Below are 17,373 nucleotides of genomic sequence, written 5' to 3'. Positions count from 1 at the left end.
TTATTGTTACAGATGCCAACAACGCTTCTCATTTGTCAAATTGATTTCGACACACTTCCCAACGAAGCTAAAAATCTGAAATAATTCAAACGCGATTCTTCTCGTCACTATCTATCGATTCCAGGGATGAAAAGTATACTTTGAAAAATTACAACGACCACCCTGTTAGAAATGGGTGTTCGTAGGGGGTAGTTTTCGAATCTTTCCAATCCCCTCTCATTCTATTTTCAGTTAGTTTTTCCCTCACGCTCGCTGCATTCTTCGAGGGAAAGAAGCAAATTCTTCAGTACGCCGAGCAATCCTCGATAAATTAGTACTTGATGCAAAAATAGGTGGCAGCCAGCCGCTGGATAGCCCCTAGAGTTCCCTTTCTCCAAATTCCGGAGTTTCGAGAAGAAGCGAAACGTTTTTCGCTAATGAATTTTTAAGTTTTAACTTGGCTTCCTCGTCCACCTCCTCCTCCTTCCTCTCCGGCTATACTCAAAGTCGGAAAGTTGGCCTTTTCTCTCCGTGTATTATAAACGCTGAATTTAAATTCCTTTCATTGAAAATTACTCCCCCCTCCCCACCTTCCTCCCCCTCCACCGCCTCTTTCCTCACTCGCGTGAAGATCGGGGCAGACAGTTTTTTTTTTTTTTTTTACCTTTCAGTTTTTGCGCATTAATTTTTTTATTTTTCATCATTCCGTTGGTCAGGAATTTTTACAGTCGCTCGCTTTGACCTTTCGAACACGTTTTATTACCCTAAAATTTTCTAGATTGCAAGCACCGGATAAAAAATGAAACGTTGTGCATTCATTTTGCCAATTTCCAAATGTTTCATCACGTACAGTTACGAAGGAGATCCCTTCTTTTTTTTTCTTCTTAACTAACGATATTCATTTTCTAAATAACGGAAATCGCTTTGACGCACTGTGGATGTAGTAAATTTTGCACGAACAAGTCTGCGAAAGAAATGGAATGTGAATTTTCCGTCACAGATTTTTAACACTCGATCGTAAAGTCAAGCGAAACGTATCCAGAAATGAAAAGCTGTCAAATATGGACAAAATATGATTCATCTTATAAAATTGTTGACAGTAAAAATTTCGAATAGAAAATGTAATTAATGAAATAACTTAGCTAGCCACCTAAAAACGGATTGCAATAAAATTTCCGAGAAAACTGACAAGAAAGTTCTTGTCAATACAATTTTCTGATTACACATTCGTTACACCTGATTAAAATACTAATATTATTATTTTGAACAATTCCAACGCACGTGAAAAAACGCGATCCCGAAGCGGGCTATGAAGGAAAAAATAGTTGAAAAAAATAAATAAATAAATAAATAAATAAAATAGCGAAGCGGGGAGAAGGGTGAAGGAAAACATGAATAAAAAACGAAAAATTGAAAGGGATCGGCGGGAAGGAAAAGAGAGGAGTGAATAAGAAGAAATTCTCTCAAGGCTATTTTTCTTGCCGAGCCAGGGGCTGAAGAATTAAGAGTGGAAAAGAAGCCGGGTCCTTCGGTCTCTTCGGCTCTCGGCCGCGTCGCGAGAAAATTAGTGGACATGGAACGAGGAGGGGATAGAAATAGAGGAAAGAGACGAGGAAGATAGCCGGCGGCATGAGTAGAAAGAAAAATGGACAGCAAGGGGTGAGAAGATTGGTGGAGCTTGCGAAATGAATTTCTGCCCCGAGGTAGGAAAAATTTTAATTACTTTCAATTGATACCGAGGAAAGGAGATTCACGAGCTTTTGCGAATTCCGCGAAAGAATCGCGGTCGGAAATCATTTCGTTCCAAAGTTTCGGCCCGCGGTTGGGATTTTTCTATGGGTGAAAAAAAATTGTTGCACAACGACGTTTTTCGAATTAAGAAAATATTTCTATCCAGCTGTTGAACGCTTTTCATCGTTTACGCACAATTCGTTTTTACCGAGAAAATTTTTATGGAAAATTAAAAGATGCGTGAATATGTTTTTACCAAAGGTTTCAAGCCTCTTGTACTTTTGGTTATAGAAAATATTCTAGCGATTCTAGAATTCTAGTAAAAAATTGAGAATTTGATCGAGCTAGTCATCGAATTTTTTCAATATTCGGTAACTTCCGGTTATAAAATCACGCACAGTTTAGCTTTTTAGTACATGATAATTCCTACGATTTTATATAAATTTTTACAAAATAACTGTGTTACATCTTTTTTTTTTTTTGCCGTTGTTGATCTGCGAAATCCTCTTCAATTAATTTCCGGTCAACTCAACGTCCAAGCTGATTCTTAAATAAATATATAACGAAAAATCATCATTTGACAGAAGAATTTGGAACTTTTAGTCCTCCTAAGATTCAAAGAAACAAAAAAAAAAATAAATAAATAAAAAATCGTTTAAAAGCTCCTACGCACCATTGTGCACTTTTGCACAAAAGCTTCGCTAATTCGTCGAAAAAATCTTGCATGTATATTTTACCTAAATTCTGAGCAGACCCATCGAGAAAACCATAGAAGAGTGAGAAAGAGAGAAAGTGATAAATAAAATATGAAATGGAAAATAGCGAATGTGGAAAAGCTTTTTCCCGCTTCGAAGATTCCACGCCAGGATTTCCAACCAGCAGATTCCAGACATGCATGAGAAACGTTTATTTCACAGCTTCAGAATCGCTGCTCGCGTTTATCGGACTTATAAGTTTGTCCTTATGTATTATACACACACACACATATATATGTATATATACATTTGTCTGTAAAATGTTTTATCGCAGTTGCGAAATAAAACTTTTGCAAAACTGAAACTACAGGCGTAATCCACCTCGAATCGCCGAGAAAAGAATTTCAACGAGCAGTGTGCCAATTTTCCTTTTAATTTTCCTAATTGAAGTTGCCTTGGCAGGGAGAAAAATGAAGAAAAAATTTCTGGTTAAAAATTACAAACCGTTATTAACGCCTCGTATGCACTTTACAAGCGAAAACAAAATCTCAACATCGTCGCGTGTCTGAAAAAATTCTCTCCGCTTGGTACGCTGCTCGCATTTCCACCCGTCTGTTTCGTTTTACGAATAGCAAGAAATTCGACTTCCATCCGTTTCTTGGCCTCTTTATTTAAACGCCACACTAACGCGTAATTATGTAGTTTCTCACCGTTTTACATAATTCCAACTTTCCGATACAAGAAGCATAAGAATTTAATAACAATTTGAATGAGAACAATGAAAAATATTGCAGAGTATCGAAAAGAAAAAAAATTGAACCTGAACAAGGAGGCAAAATTTCAAATAATAATTTTTAATTCTAAATAACAATTGTAATAATGAAAATGAGACAGACGGATAGATATTAAGACTATATGATTTACGATCGTGGTTAAATTTTTTTTTTCCGAGGGGGGTGGGGGGAGGGGGTTAAACCTCCGAATCAACCTTACGCAGTTTCCAGCTGTGCATTCAGTATGTTTTCATTCTTTATAATCGAACAATTGCAAATGACGAAAATAATAGCGTGGCACTCTTGCTTGAAGGGAAAAAAAAATAAATAAAATATCCACCCCCCGAGTTTTAAAAATAGCTAATTTATCTGGGACTCGTTGGATTTTCACCGAATTTCCAAAAATGAAACACCGGTAAACAGATCGACGAAAATCGAGTGAAATTAATGACTGACGTTCCAATTTACATTCGATCGACATTTCCGTTTCATTTTTGTTTCCGGTTTCGTTTTTTGTTCAACCTTATTTTGCTATTTGTTCCGGGTGATTACCGGTGACGTGCAAATGAAAAAAAAAAAAAAAAAAAAAAAAACACGAAAGAAAGAAACGAACGAAGTCGAAAACAAAAAACGTCCAAAAATTCATTTATCAAAGCACCCGATTCACAGATTTCTAAAACGCCGTTATTCACCCCATGAAAACTGGAGACTGGGGGGTGGGAAGAAGCAAGGAAGGAAGGAAGGAAGGAAGGAAGGGCACGACTGCAGAGGGGTCCGCGTCTTTCTGTGAAACGGGTTGACATTGATTAAAACGTTTCTCTCTATTGTTTCAACAAATAACCACCGAGCAATTCCAACCCCGGTTGCATCCACCCTCTCTCGAACCGTTTCACCGTAGCTGCTGCCACAGCGTGGTGTTTTTCACGAGATTGTACTTAGTATGGGAAAATCTTTGGTACACCGTTAAAAAAAAAAAAAAATACCGTAGCGGTTCGCAAGTCAGTTTTTCGAATTGCAAGACAGATACGTTTGGAAAAAAAAAAAAAAAAAAAACTCCGTATTGATTATCTCGATTTTCGTTATAAATTTATACAACTAACCAAGCAATATTGTACAATATTTTTTTAGGTTCAGAAGAATTGGTTAAATGAATGTAAGTTGTAACGTATGTACATTAAAGTGATTAAAAAAAACACGAGCTTATGATTTTTTTCACGCACGCCTTTTGAAAGTTTCTAGATGTAAAATTAATGACACAGTCATAAGGAGAACGTATATAATCAACTTTTAGAGGTCGCTCAAATCGTTTGGAAGTCTTTTTTCAGCATTTTTCGTTACAAAAAAAAAAAAAATATTACATCTCCTAAAAAAAATTCGAATTGATGTAAACCCTGGTTTCTACATGGCTTTCACATCCCGGCCATATCAAAAATAAGAAAAAAAAACAATTATAATTCCGCTGAGAAATAGTTGAGTGAAGAGAAAAATAAAAAATTGCGTCAAGTTTTGGCCTTTTTTTGATCATTTCAAAACAGTCTCACGACTTTTGTTTTCGGCCGATTTTGTTCTTCCTAATGAAGATTTGTTTGTTAATTAAGTCTGGGAGAATAGTGGAAAAATTCATCAAGCAACAGGATATTTCACCCGCTTCTCCGTCGGTGCCTTAAAGAACACGTTTATTCGCTTTTGAAATTTCGTGAATCTTGGCTTTAGTAACTAAATTCAGTCGTCGTGAAATATCTATTGCATCTTAAGAAATGCAGTTTAGTGCCAAGATGGAAAATAAGATCGGTAAGAAGGTAAGATTTGTGTGACTTGGCAATACGCAGCATTTTTTAAGAGGCATAAACATTTCATTGCGGCTAAATTTAGTTACTGAATCGAGGATTGATGAAATTTCAAAAGAAAATAAACGTCTTGTTCAAGGTATTGAGGAGAAGATGGTGAAATGTCCTGTTGCTCGACGAATTTTTCCACGATTCCGCCGAGATTGATCGACAAAAAAATTTAGACTGCGTAAAATAACATCCTCTGAAAACGAAAGTCATGAGAATGTTTTGAAAAGATCGAAAAAAGTTCGGAAAAATGCCAAAACTTGACGCAATTTTCTATTCGTATATTTACTAAACGGTTTCTTTTTTTTTTTTTTTCTTTCATTTTGAACCACCATAGCAAATCCACCATTAAGAATTTGGAAACTGTGTCGTTAGATTCGTCATCGGTTACCCAAAAAAACCTCCGCTCACCAAATTCTACCAAAAATCGGAAAACCTTTAGATTCTCTTCATTCTGCCATATTGGATCGGTATTTTGGATTTTGCGATCTGACTTCAGATTCGTGATTAAGCGACCGAAGAAAGTTCACGGTGCCAATTTTCATTCAGACCCAATCATCCGTTTGCAAGATATCATAATTATCAGAGGGTGATTCTATAAACTTCAAACGGTGGAGATATCTGATGAAAACTCAACTTTTGATTTTCGGTGTGATAACAAGTAACGATAACTTCCTTTATTTTCTTTGAAAACAGTGAAACGGGAAGTTAAAAAAGAAAGAGAATAAAAAAACACCGCATGAACATTTTCCCTCCGTGTTTTTTTTTTTTTTTTTTTTTTTTTTTACGGCAAAATTAGGTGAAGCTTTACGCGTATAGACCGTGGATGTTTTGCCGTTGAATCATAATTTTCGTGTCTAGGTGCAGGTGGTACATCCGAGGGAACCTTGTACGCGGTAATTAATGGAGGCTTGTGAAAAGGTTCGCTTAATCATTTTATTAATTAATACCAAGAGTCTAACGTCGAGCCGTGTCCTCAGCGTTAGTTACGTTACTTTTTTCATTGTATGTTTTTTTTTTTTTTTTTTTTTTTGTAGCGCAGCTGCCAACGAAGCGGGATTAAATAATTTATTTTCAACAATTTTTCGATTCTTATTATTAATCGTACCTTGTGTAACAATATTACGTGTACATATGTATGAACATTATACGTGAATATCTGCGTGTACATTAATCACCAGGTTTGATAATAATACGCGTGCGTTTAAAAAGGTGTTACAGACGATATCCGATGTTGCGCAGATTCTCGATATCGGATTTCCATCTCTTTCTCTCATTTTTTTTTTTTTTTTTTTATTTTCCCATCTCGAGGATAATATCGTGCACGAGTATCGCGTGATTATAAAACGTGGCACGTTACGACATATCGACGAATTTTTCTACCGTATGCCTGTAAAGGTATGCATGTATATCCTGCGCTGACAGCTTATCGATAAATTGCATTCCACGAGTAATTACTTATACGCGTGATAAACGATCGCTACCCTTATTTTCATCATTGTATTATAAGTTGTGGAAAATTGCTTCGCTGCGTTCGATCGCAAGAAATAACCGCGAGCCGGGTTTAAAAATGCAATACGCGAGTGGAAATAAGTAAGAAATACGTTTAAGGATATATATTGGCTATCCATTTTCAACCAACAGTAAATCTCGTCGACGATATTGAATATTTTGTGGTGAGAAAAAATTTGAAAAAATTCAACGATAACAAAGACGATGAGAAAATTGAATTTCAATAATAATAATACCCAAGTGTTATCATCAAATTGTTTAAATAAAACATTGGTTAATTTTTAGGGAACGTTTTTTTTTTTTTTATTCTTCTAACAATGTTAAATAAATCCCTTGATTTTTTCGAACACACATGTATTTGTAAAGAATTTTCTTGAAATTTCTATTTTCGGAAATTTGTAAAAGCTGTATTCTTATCGTGTTTATTGCGGTTAATTTTTTCGGATTCTTACCTCATCGCAAAGTATTCGACATCGTCGACGAGACTCACTTTTTCGTTGACAACGTGTAAACTCGATACCAATTTTACACCTGGTGTTGTTTTCAAAATTGTCACCGCAAGCGCAGATCGAAGCTTCGATATTGCTGGCGGAAAAGGATCATTTCGTTATTTCTACAGCTAGAATAAAATTGAGCAAAGCTGAAAAAATAAAAAAAAAGGAAAATCAGCAAATCCTCGAATAATCAGGGTGTATTGTGTAACGGATTCCCAGAGCTACCGGATCCCTCGGAAGTCTTAAAGCCTCGTCTCAGACGGATTTCAGGGCACTGAAAGGGTCGTCGACCAGACCGAGTACCTTATATATACACCGAGATTGTTGGGTACTTGTTATTGCTGCTGCTGCCGCTTCTCCACGACGACGCGACAAGAAGAGGGCATATTCATGAAAAAGGTGCAATCAGCCGACGCACGTCTCGTCGGTCTGACGATACTAGCGACAGGCAAGAAAGACGCCTGAAATTCGCGGATCAGACGGCGAAACGCGTGCCCTGATAAATTAAGTACGTTGTCGAAAAAAATTTACCTAAACGCAATTTCCCGGTAGATCGACTTTGTAAATATATTTGTGTTATTTGTTACATTTCTATTTTTTGACATTTCAAATTTTTGTAATTTTTTTTTACTTAGTCGTACATTAAAAAATGGTTAGATCACCCAAAAAATTGATCGGACTTGTCGGGACATTTTTTTTTTTCCAACCGTGTATTCGGTAGAAAGTCTCGGCTCTGTATTTTATTTTTCGTTTTTTTTTTTGCCTAACAGGGAATCCGGGATCTGGCTGAAATTTGATCCCCAAAATTAGATACCCGATGATGATTTAAATCACAAATTTGTCATACAAACTATACAGTTCTAGAATAAGTACGAATTTTTTAACATTCGCGATTTTCGATGAATCCTCAAAGAAATTTGTACCCCATTTCAACATGTTTTGAAACAATTTTTTTTTCACAATTTCCCTGTTCACAACGTCGATTATCATACCGTAGAATTTGAGGGCGAAAATTTAGATTCTTAGAAAAAAAAATTTGCAGGTAGCCTCTGAATTTTTGAAATATTACCAGCGCCTCTCGTTAATATTTCAATATATTTCTTTATTCAAATCGTTTTCATTCCTTATTTGGTTTTCCGCATAAATTATTTTTACAGCTAGAAAATGCAGTATTAATTTTTTTTAAATCTACATTATGCGTAGAAATTTTTCAATTTTTAACAAACATTTACACGGGCACTAATAATTATAATTCCAATATCCTCGATTGACGTAGAAATTAATTAATAAGCACGAAAATTCGGAACTCCTTGATTCTGGGTCGATTTCAACGAGTGTACAAAAATTTGACCTCGTAAGAAGCAAGGAAGGAGAAAACAAAAATGGTACAAACTCGTCGTGGGTTTTGATCCGTCACGCGAAACACGAACGAAGAGGGTGAGAAGATTCGCGACGTCGCGAGGAAAAGGGGGAGGCACTAGAAACCCGAATGACGGGGGCGAGATAGGAGGCTCGGTTACAAGTAGGGGAGAAGGACCAGAGCCAGACAACAATAAGGGGTTAAAGTGTCGAGCTCTTCAGCTCGCTGTGGAGAAGCCAACGGATATCAATCCGAGGACGTTAATTTCTGGCCCTTTGTTACGTCAATACCAATCTGCCGTCCCTTGGCCCTTGACGCTTTCGATTTTCCCGTTATTCTACTTTTACTTTTCATCCCCTTTTCACCCGCACCGTTATATATGTATTGATAATTATTCATGTTTTTGGGAATTGCAATATTTTTTTATTTTCTTCTCATCATCGTATACCTCTGTTCGCGTATCATCTTATACGTTGTCTGATTTATATCGTGCGACAAGGAAAAAAAAAAAAAAACGAAAAACGCTTGAAAGACGCTTTTTAAAAGATGAAAAGCTATTTCTCCAAAAGATAATATACCCATGCGTAAGAATCTCAATCAACCGAATCGTCCTTAGAATATTTCGTTACAGTACACAAGCTTCTGAATTGTTCACGGATTTTTATTTTTATTTTTTTATTCTTTTCGAAGCACTCGAGGATTTTCTCACAGTCATCGTTCCACAAATGAAAAGAAAAAACGAATTCGCGTATCTCCGACGCAACGTTTGTAAAATATCAAGCCCACGACGACTCGAACGATACTATCAATGAAAACCGTAGCCGGTGTAAAGAAGAATTCTTTATCAAATATCGTAAAAAAATGTTATTATCACGGAGTCGATTGAATCGCCCAACGATACGATGCAGGATGGAAAAAAGTCCGGGTAAAGACTTGCAGCGATTTGAATCCTCGGTGGTTTCGAGATAGCTGCACGGTCTCTCGGGTGAAGTAGACAAAACTAGGGTGGAAAATAGAAATCCGAGGAGGATAACACCTAGGAATATCACGTTGACTCCACCACCCCGTCCTCCGGTAATAAAACGCAATGATATACGAGTATTGAAAGCGTTCAGCGTTTCTCGCCGCCCGGAGTACGTGCCCTGAGAGTGAAATAAACAGGAAATAACGCGTCCGCTTGGCGGTGAGGGGAAAATACCAAGTATACACATTGCGCATAGAGGGCAGCGGTGCGCAAGAACAACGGGCGAAACCCGGGGATATTTTTTGGGAAACGGGTAGGGAGGTTCACCCTTTTTACCCTCCCGTCAAGCAACGCGGCGTGCGGGCATTCCGTCACGTTCCGAGACGCCTGATCCCGTATTCCACGGGGCTTCTTCGCGACGTTGAACCCGCAAAGAATGATGCAAAACCCTTTCGAGTGATACTTTTCACCCCTTTACTTTCTTCCATCAGACACGACGCTTTTCTCTCCGAGCATTCTTCGCCACGAGTTGAATGAATTTCGAACACCTCTTCGGTGCGAAATAAGATAAGGCGTTGAAAGTGCCGAGTGTTTGAGATGATTAGGGTTAAAGGGGTTAATAGTGTTAACGTGTTCGTAGTGTTGGGAGTGTCCAGGTGTTCGGAGTATTAAATCAGTGGTCAAGTGTTGAGGTGTTGAAAAATTTTTAACTGACGAAAGTGTTACAACCGATGAAGGTGTTAAGACTGATTGATATGTTGAAACTGATAAAGGTGTCAAAAAGTGTTCAAAGTTTTAAAAGTTTTAAAAGTGTTTCAAGTGTTAAGAACGTTGAAAGTGTAAAAAACTTCAAGAGTATTGAACGTGTTCTGAGTGTTAAAATTGTTAAAGGGCGTCAATGTGTCAAAAGTGTTACAAGTTTTGATAGTTTTAAGAGTATTAAAAATATTTAAAGTGACTGAAGCGTTAAGAATATTAAAATTATTGAAAGCATTGAAAGTGTTAAAGGTGTTTATGGTGTTGAAAGTACGTACAAAGACTGAAGTGACTATAAAAGTTGACCGGGTTAAATTTTCGACAAACACAATATTTTCCTAACTTAAAAAGACACATTAAAACCATCGAATTTCATTTAAGAAGCTGATAATACGTATTGTAATGACTAATTATGTAGCAATTGTACAATTATTGTCTTTTGTTGTGTCATTTTTTCTAACACCGTACCGTACGTCCATCATTCGATCCATTCTTTTCCCAGCCTTTTTTCATCGAGTAATCAAAAGTAATCAAGTATTCGTGTAACACGATGTACAGAGAATCAATCATACAAACTGAAAAAAAAAAAAAAATTTGTCACGATTGTTCGGAATTGACCGAACGATGCAATTGTTGTAAAATTGAGTTATAAAAAGAAAACGGTGAAACTATCTGTCCAACTTTGTTCGATTTCGTTGTTCAACGTTATGTTTTATTATTAAGAGTCGCAGTGATACTCTTCGGCGTTGAGATTCAATTGAATAAACTTGATTTAACTTTCAACTTATTTGACTTCTTCATTACTCATTGTTATTAATTATCTCTCAACCGAAGCCCGTGCGCTATAACGCTCGATACCGAGGTTAAATATGTAAAAAATATTGCCTCGTGTCAATCTTCGCGAAAATTTTAAGCTCGTTGAAGAATATTACAGACGGGGGGGTTGTGCAATATCAATTTTTCTTTTGTTCGCCATCTTCTTCTTTTTCATTCCGTTAACTGACTTATTATTCTCCCGCAATCCTTTCTCGTTATCACCTGTCAACTACCCGCGGCGATCGATGCAGGTAATTATTATGTAACCGCATATTGTACCCGTTGCAAGGCGAATATTTTCCCTATCTTTTTATTTAATTTTATTTGATTTTTTTATTTAATTTTCATCCTTTTCAAGGACCGTGCCTCGTTCTTGTCCTTCGTTATGATTTCGACGTATTGGCGTTGAGAGAGAAGAAGAACAACCGTATAAAATTTAAGATGAAAAAAGAAATGAAAAAGATGACTCACCCATCGCCGGTGCGTAAATATTAAGGTAGAGGCAATCTTCACTCTGGTTACGAAGATACGGCAGTAATCTTCTCAGGTATTCCAATCGCCCTTTAGGCATTTTTTCCAGCGCTTCCTGCTCGTTCGTTATGTCAGGAATTTTTTGAGGGCAGACGGGACCCACCGAGTCTGATAATCTGTGAAATCAGAAATGATCAGCCGTGAAACTTTTCACCCAACTCTTTATATCAAAGCTGTAAAATTGCTTCGACAAGTGCGCAAAATAGTGCATTCCCGCACTAGCGCGGAAATTGAACAATTACGATGAAACGAACCGACGCAAATCACTGGCGTATCAATGATCATTTGATCCAATTTTGTTTCATCAATTTTTAGTTCGTTAATTTTTCCACTTTCAACATTGATAGTCTTCGTGGATTGATTTCATTTTTGAATCAATAGTTGCCGATATGATGTTTTCCCAACTGATTGTAAGTGCGTGAAATTCGTTTTTGCGAACCTAAATGAGTGCGCATAATCGTACATTCCCGCACTATTACGGGAATTGAATAGAAATGTCTTTTCAAGTACTGTAGCTAGATATTTTGATTCAATTCCCGCTCAAGTGCGGGAAAGCTCTATTTTGCGCACTCGGTTACGTGAAGAAAATATCGGTCATTGCGAGAATCGACTCGAAATGTCTTTTTTGGTAGTGCGACTAGATATTTTAATTCAATTCCCGTACAAGTGCGGGAATGTACTGTTTTTCGCACAAGTTTGGGCACGCAAAATCAAACTTTGCGCACTCGCTTAGGAAAAGAGAATATCGGGATTATTGATTCGAAAATGAAATCGATCCACAAAAACAATCGATGTCAAAAGTCGAAAAATCGCCGAACGTAAAATTGAAAAAATTAAGGTTGGATCGATCGATCATCGATACGTCAGATATCCGTTCCGGTTTGTCTCGCCATAGTATATCCAACATCGCAAATGGAATTCTTTTTAAAATAAAAAAAAAAAAAAACTAAAAACTCCCGAATTTCACACAGATCAAAGTAAATAACTTCCGCTCACCTGATTCCGTCCCAAGGACTTGGCGCCCTCGTGGGTGAAAACCTGTTTCCTCCGACTGGTGGAGTCGCGTAAGGTATGCCGAGGTAAACGTCGATCGATTTGAGTTTAGGGGGTTCGAAGGACTGGACGAACCCCTGAATGCGACCGTACTGAGTCTGGACGATTCGCGGGTTAAGTTTCGTCTTTATCGACAGGGAAAGAGTCGGAGGCGTGATCAGGCATACCAGAATGATCAAAAGTTCCATCTTGAACCCCCCCTCCGGCCCCTTTGTTCGCCCCCCAAATCACTCGTATATACGCATCCAACCGACCGAAATCGTTCCGACTACCTCATGTCACTCGACTTAGTTGATTTCTTTTTCTCCTCTCTCTTCTGCCATTTTTTCCCTCTCCTTTATTTGCTATCCGTATTTTTCAACGATGTTTTCGTGTTAATTTTATTCCCACGCAGCAATTTTATATTATCTTACACTTCTGTATTATGTTACATCATTACACAAATCGTGAATTTTTCAATCTTACTTCGCTCGTTTGAACATTAATTTCATTACATTTATTTCCTGCGCTTTTTGTCCGGATGTTTCTTATTGTTAATTTCAAATGATATTTCTTGTTTCCGGCTTTTTTACTCTCCGGCTTTCGGCTTTACGCGAATGAATTATAACAACCGAGCCATGCACCAAGCAATTTAATAAAAGCCCACGAATTTGTAATATTTTTCTTCGGTACGATTTGTCACGTTGGATCTTAGATTCTCTACCAAGCTACGACGGCGCCTCCCGCATTCCTTGCATTTCCTAATTCCCTACCTTCTTCTTTCGTTCGAAATAACGAAACAACCCGGCCAGGATACGTGCCTTTCAAAATGATTTTCCGTATTGCCTTTTCTTCTTTATTTTCGTACAACTATTCGAAAAAGTTGGAAAAATTCTTGAAAACGGTTGATATTCATTTATTTCCATGTATTTATTTGAATGTCGTTAAAAATTGTACAACTTCAAAGAAGCGACTCTAGAATCGAACATTTCCCAACAAGATGAGTTGATTATTACGTGATATTCCGCTACGCAATATGATCGCATATTTTTCAACCCCGGCGATTCATGACCGGAGGGTAAACTTTGCGTTATATTAAAGATCGAGGGAGGAATTTACCGGAGGATATGGATCCTAATAAGGTATATCCTGTTCCCCGAAGTATCCTTCCAACGCTTTCATTTCTTCTGGGGGAAAAAAAATAAATATCCTCTCTAGTATAACGTTATATAAACAACCTCCCTTCCGTTTGCCACGATGTACTGTAATCGTGCGATTTACTTTGAAGAAAAGAGAAGGAAAAGAGAATCATTTCAGTCTTCAAGGATCGGAAACTATCAAATTTCAGTTTTGCTCGTTGCACCTAATTCGTCAGCTTTCCGTTATTTACCTTTTGTTAATTCAATTCATCCCCTTAATTTATTCAGTTTCATTGCCCAATTTTACCCGCGTAAAAACGAATTTTGATTCAATTTCTAGGAGTTTACCGCACTGATTCGTATCATCACACACGTATCATATATAATAATCACAACCGAATCACCGGTACGATTTTCTTTTTTAGTAACTGTAATCGACAGTTGCTGATCACAGCTCGATCCTTGAGGCACCAAGATGCACATTGATTCTCTCACCGGCCGACGAAATAATCTGAAACAAACAATACGGACGTTCGTTAAATAATTACGAGTCATATTTTTGTACCAATTGATTTTTTTCACCGATTCGCATGATATATCAAGTGTCTGTTCAAACTCTCGACAAGAAAAATACAATTTTCAGTACAGCAGAATTCCTTTGTTGACTCAGAATCGAAAAAAAGAAAAGGAAAAAAAAACAACAACTTTAATTAAACATACGAAAGAAAACTTTTTCACCCATAAAAATTGAAAATAAAAGGAATCATCCTTCTGCGTGAGGATCCAATTAATAATTAATAAATATAGTACTTGAAAATTGCGAATTGAAAAGAACAAAGTGGATAAAAAAAACAAAAAAAAAAAAAAAATGAATGAAGAATAAAGAAAAGAGTGAGAGTATAGTAAGAGTAGAGTTCATTATGGCCATGGGAAAAACTCCTAAGGCAGTGCAAGGCGATTGAATAAAAAGAAAGAAAAAGAAAAGAAATAAAGAAAATGATAATACGACGAAAGCAGAGTAAACCTCAAAATAAATCACACCTACCAATTACTGAATTACTAATCACAAGTCAAGGATTGAGTGCAGATATACGGTGAATAAATAAAAAATAGTTAATAGAGAGAGAGAGAGAGAGAGAGAGAGAGAGAGGAAAAAGTGAAACGCATAATGTATCATTTCCCTCGGTTCCTTTCCTATTCCAATATTCATATATTACCCTATACGGTAGTAGAAAGTCAGTTTCTTCCTTTACTCGTACCGAAGATTTTCCTTCCGCGGCGACATATTCAAATATACGTATACGTGCATTGATAATGCATATAACGTAACGTATACGCCGTCTCGGTGTGGGATATAATAAAAAGGATAGAGCGGCGTGTGTGTGTGTGTGTGTGTGTGTGTGTGTGTGTGTGTGTGTGTGTGTGTGTGCGTGTGTGTGGGTTCGTAATATTCTTTCTTCAAAGTACGCAGACGGGCATGGAATGCCTTGTACGTTTTACCCCGGGGTGGTTTTCACCTATATATGTGAGTGCATTATACGCGACCGATATATAATATAACCACCCCCCCGCACATATGTACATCCATGACGTCGTTTCTCCTGCTTATCGTTAGCATCGACCTCAGGGATTATACCCGCCTATATATACACACATATATATATATATATATGATATATATATGATATAATATACAAGCGTGCATGTATAACGTATATAACGTGCCACGTATTGCTATCTCTATACGTAAGCCGTGTACAGCGCTATCGAGTACCAGCCGATATAGAAAATGGTGAATAGTCTTCGGGAGAGGATCGTATATGTATACATATATATATGTGTGTGTGTGTGTGTGTGTAATACGTGTAACATAAGTTAGAACGTAGAAGCTGATATACTCGCCCGATATCGAAATCTGTGACAATATTTTCAGATCATTGTTATTTATAATCCTACTCGAAGAAGAAAGTCCAATTTTATCTTCTTCTCAAAATCTGGTCTTGCTTCGGTTTTAATATTCTTCCCTTATTTCACCAACGATATTACGAACTCGGACGAAACGAAACGTGATCGAAAAATACCTACGAGGGTAGTACACGCTTTGAGGGTGATCGATTTCGATGAAGTTTGGACTGGTGAAACTGCATCGAATTTCGTTAGACTCGTAGTTTCTTTTTTTTTTTTTGAAAAAATTATAGAGGATTTGTTTAGAAAAAAATTCTTTATTCATATTTTCATTACTTTCGAGTGGATTTCAATGAAAATATTTTCTTCCAACGGAATGTATTGAATAAATTTACTTGTTGGAATAATGAAAAGTATTTTTAAAAGCTGGCATTCAACTCAAAAGTAAAACGGATAACTCATAAGTGAATTTTCGCAACAGCTGAAATGAATGAAAATGAAAAGTCCGAGTTTTTGTTATTCAGAAAATTTCTAGAATCCGTTGTATCTTTTTACTGTCAATTACAATATTTATCCTTTTCTCTTTCCTACGATGCAAGTAATTGTGACACGTGTATCAGAAAATTCTCTCTTGCAGCGATTGATCTTTGAAAATTTCGGGCATCTTCCAAACGAATAAGGAATAATAATTTCTGTGTCTTCGTGTCGTTGAAAATTGTTCCGTCTCGCGTCAGAAAAAAAAGGAGATAAGAATTGTTTGCAACATATTTTGCATACTTCAAAAAGTGACAATCTGAAAGTGAGGAAAAAGAAGAAAAAAAAAAAAAACAAGATACCACGAAGAAGAAATCAAGCCTGAGATAATTTTGTCAACGTTGTGTACAATTTCCCTAACTCCTGTCACTACTTCCTTCTGATCGTTGCGGTGGTCCAAGCTTGACGTCTCTGGATCGATAAATCACGGAGGGCGAATACATCATTAAGGTAATATCCAATCAGCGGAAGTTACTTGCTTGCCCTCGGCGTTTTCGCTGCGGGAAAACAGCCTCTTTCACCCTGTGACGCGTCAGTTTCTAGAGGGTGACAAGGGACTAGGAGAGAGAGAGAGAGAGAGAGAGAGAGAGAGAGAGAGAGAGAGAGAGAAAACAACGCTCTTTTGTGAAAACCGAAATGATTTATCCACAGCAATTTAGGAAATTGGTATTTTGTTGGTGATATTTATAAAGTACAAAATGCAGACAGTAAATTTGGTCAGAGTATAATTATCACAATATTATACATTCATCGTGCGATGAAAATTAATTCGTTACGAGATTTTTGTAAAATCTACAATTGTCATTCTACACTGAGAAAAATTTCATTTGCTACGGTAACTAGAAAAATTGAGTAAAACAGGTATCGTTAACAAAACTGTTTCAATATTGTTGGAATTACGAAAAACGACGTACGCCTAAACATTTTGCGCTATCGTCGATCCTTTTTTGGTAATTACAAAGCAAAATCATTCTTCTGAGGTTTACTCTACTTTTTTAGTTAAATAAGGCTTCAACGTCAATTTATTGTAGCGCAAGCATTAAATTTTCCCAACAGTTGTAAGAAAATATATCAACAGTGATCGTAATGAGAAAGAATAGTAACGGATGCTAGACTTTTTGGTAACAGCTAGAAAACTAATTTTCATTTTTTAACTAGAACTATATTTTTCGATTGTGGTGAAAAAATGATGATAGTTACGAACCGAGCGGTAACCGAAACTGAAAATTCCTCTCATTGTCAGTATAAAAGAAAACAGAAAAAAAAAAAAAAAACAATTACATCGAAAATATTCCAAACAGGAATCTGTGAATTTTT

The 17,373-nt window shown here is 36.8% G+C and overlaps 1 protein-coding gene across 2 annotated transcripts in view; it reads right to left on the bottom strand.

The window, feature by feature from the left end:
- The window catches only part of LOC107221602 (neuroligin-4, X-linked), a 255,690-nt gene that overhangs the window by 177,612 nt on the left and 60,705 nt on the right, over positions 1–17,373 (bottom strand). For both annotated transcript variants that reach the window (XM_046733769.1, XM_046733770.1), the window contains 2 exons: positions 12,443–14,128; positions 11,387–11,562 (listed from right to left, as the gene is read on the bottom strand). In XM_046733769.1, coding sequence (XP_046589725.1) covers positions 11,387–11,562; positions 12,443–12,687 — 421 coding nt within the window. In that variant the 5' untranslated portion in view covers positions 12,688–14,128. The remainder of the gene's footprint in view (positions 1–11,386; positions 11,563–12,442; positions 14,129–17,373) is intronic.

The sequence above is a fragment of the Neodiprion lecontei genome, chromosome 3 (genome assembly GCF_021901455.1).
Source record: "Neodiprion lecontei isolate iyNeoLeco1 chromosome 3, iyNeoLeco1.1, whole genome shotgun sequence".
NCBI classification, from domain to species: domain Eukaryota; kingdom Metazoa; phylum Arthropoda; class Insecta; order Hymenoptera; family Diprionidae; genus Neodiprion; species Neodiprion lecontei.
The sequence above is the reverse complement of the archived record's forward strand: the minus strand, read 5'-3'. Positions and strand labels throughout refer to the sequence as shown.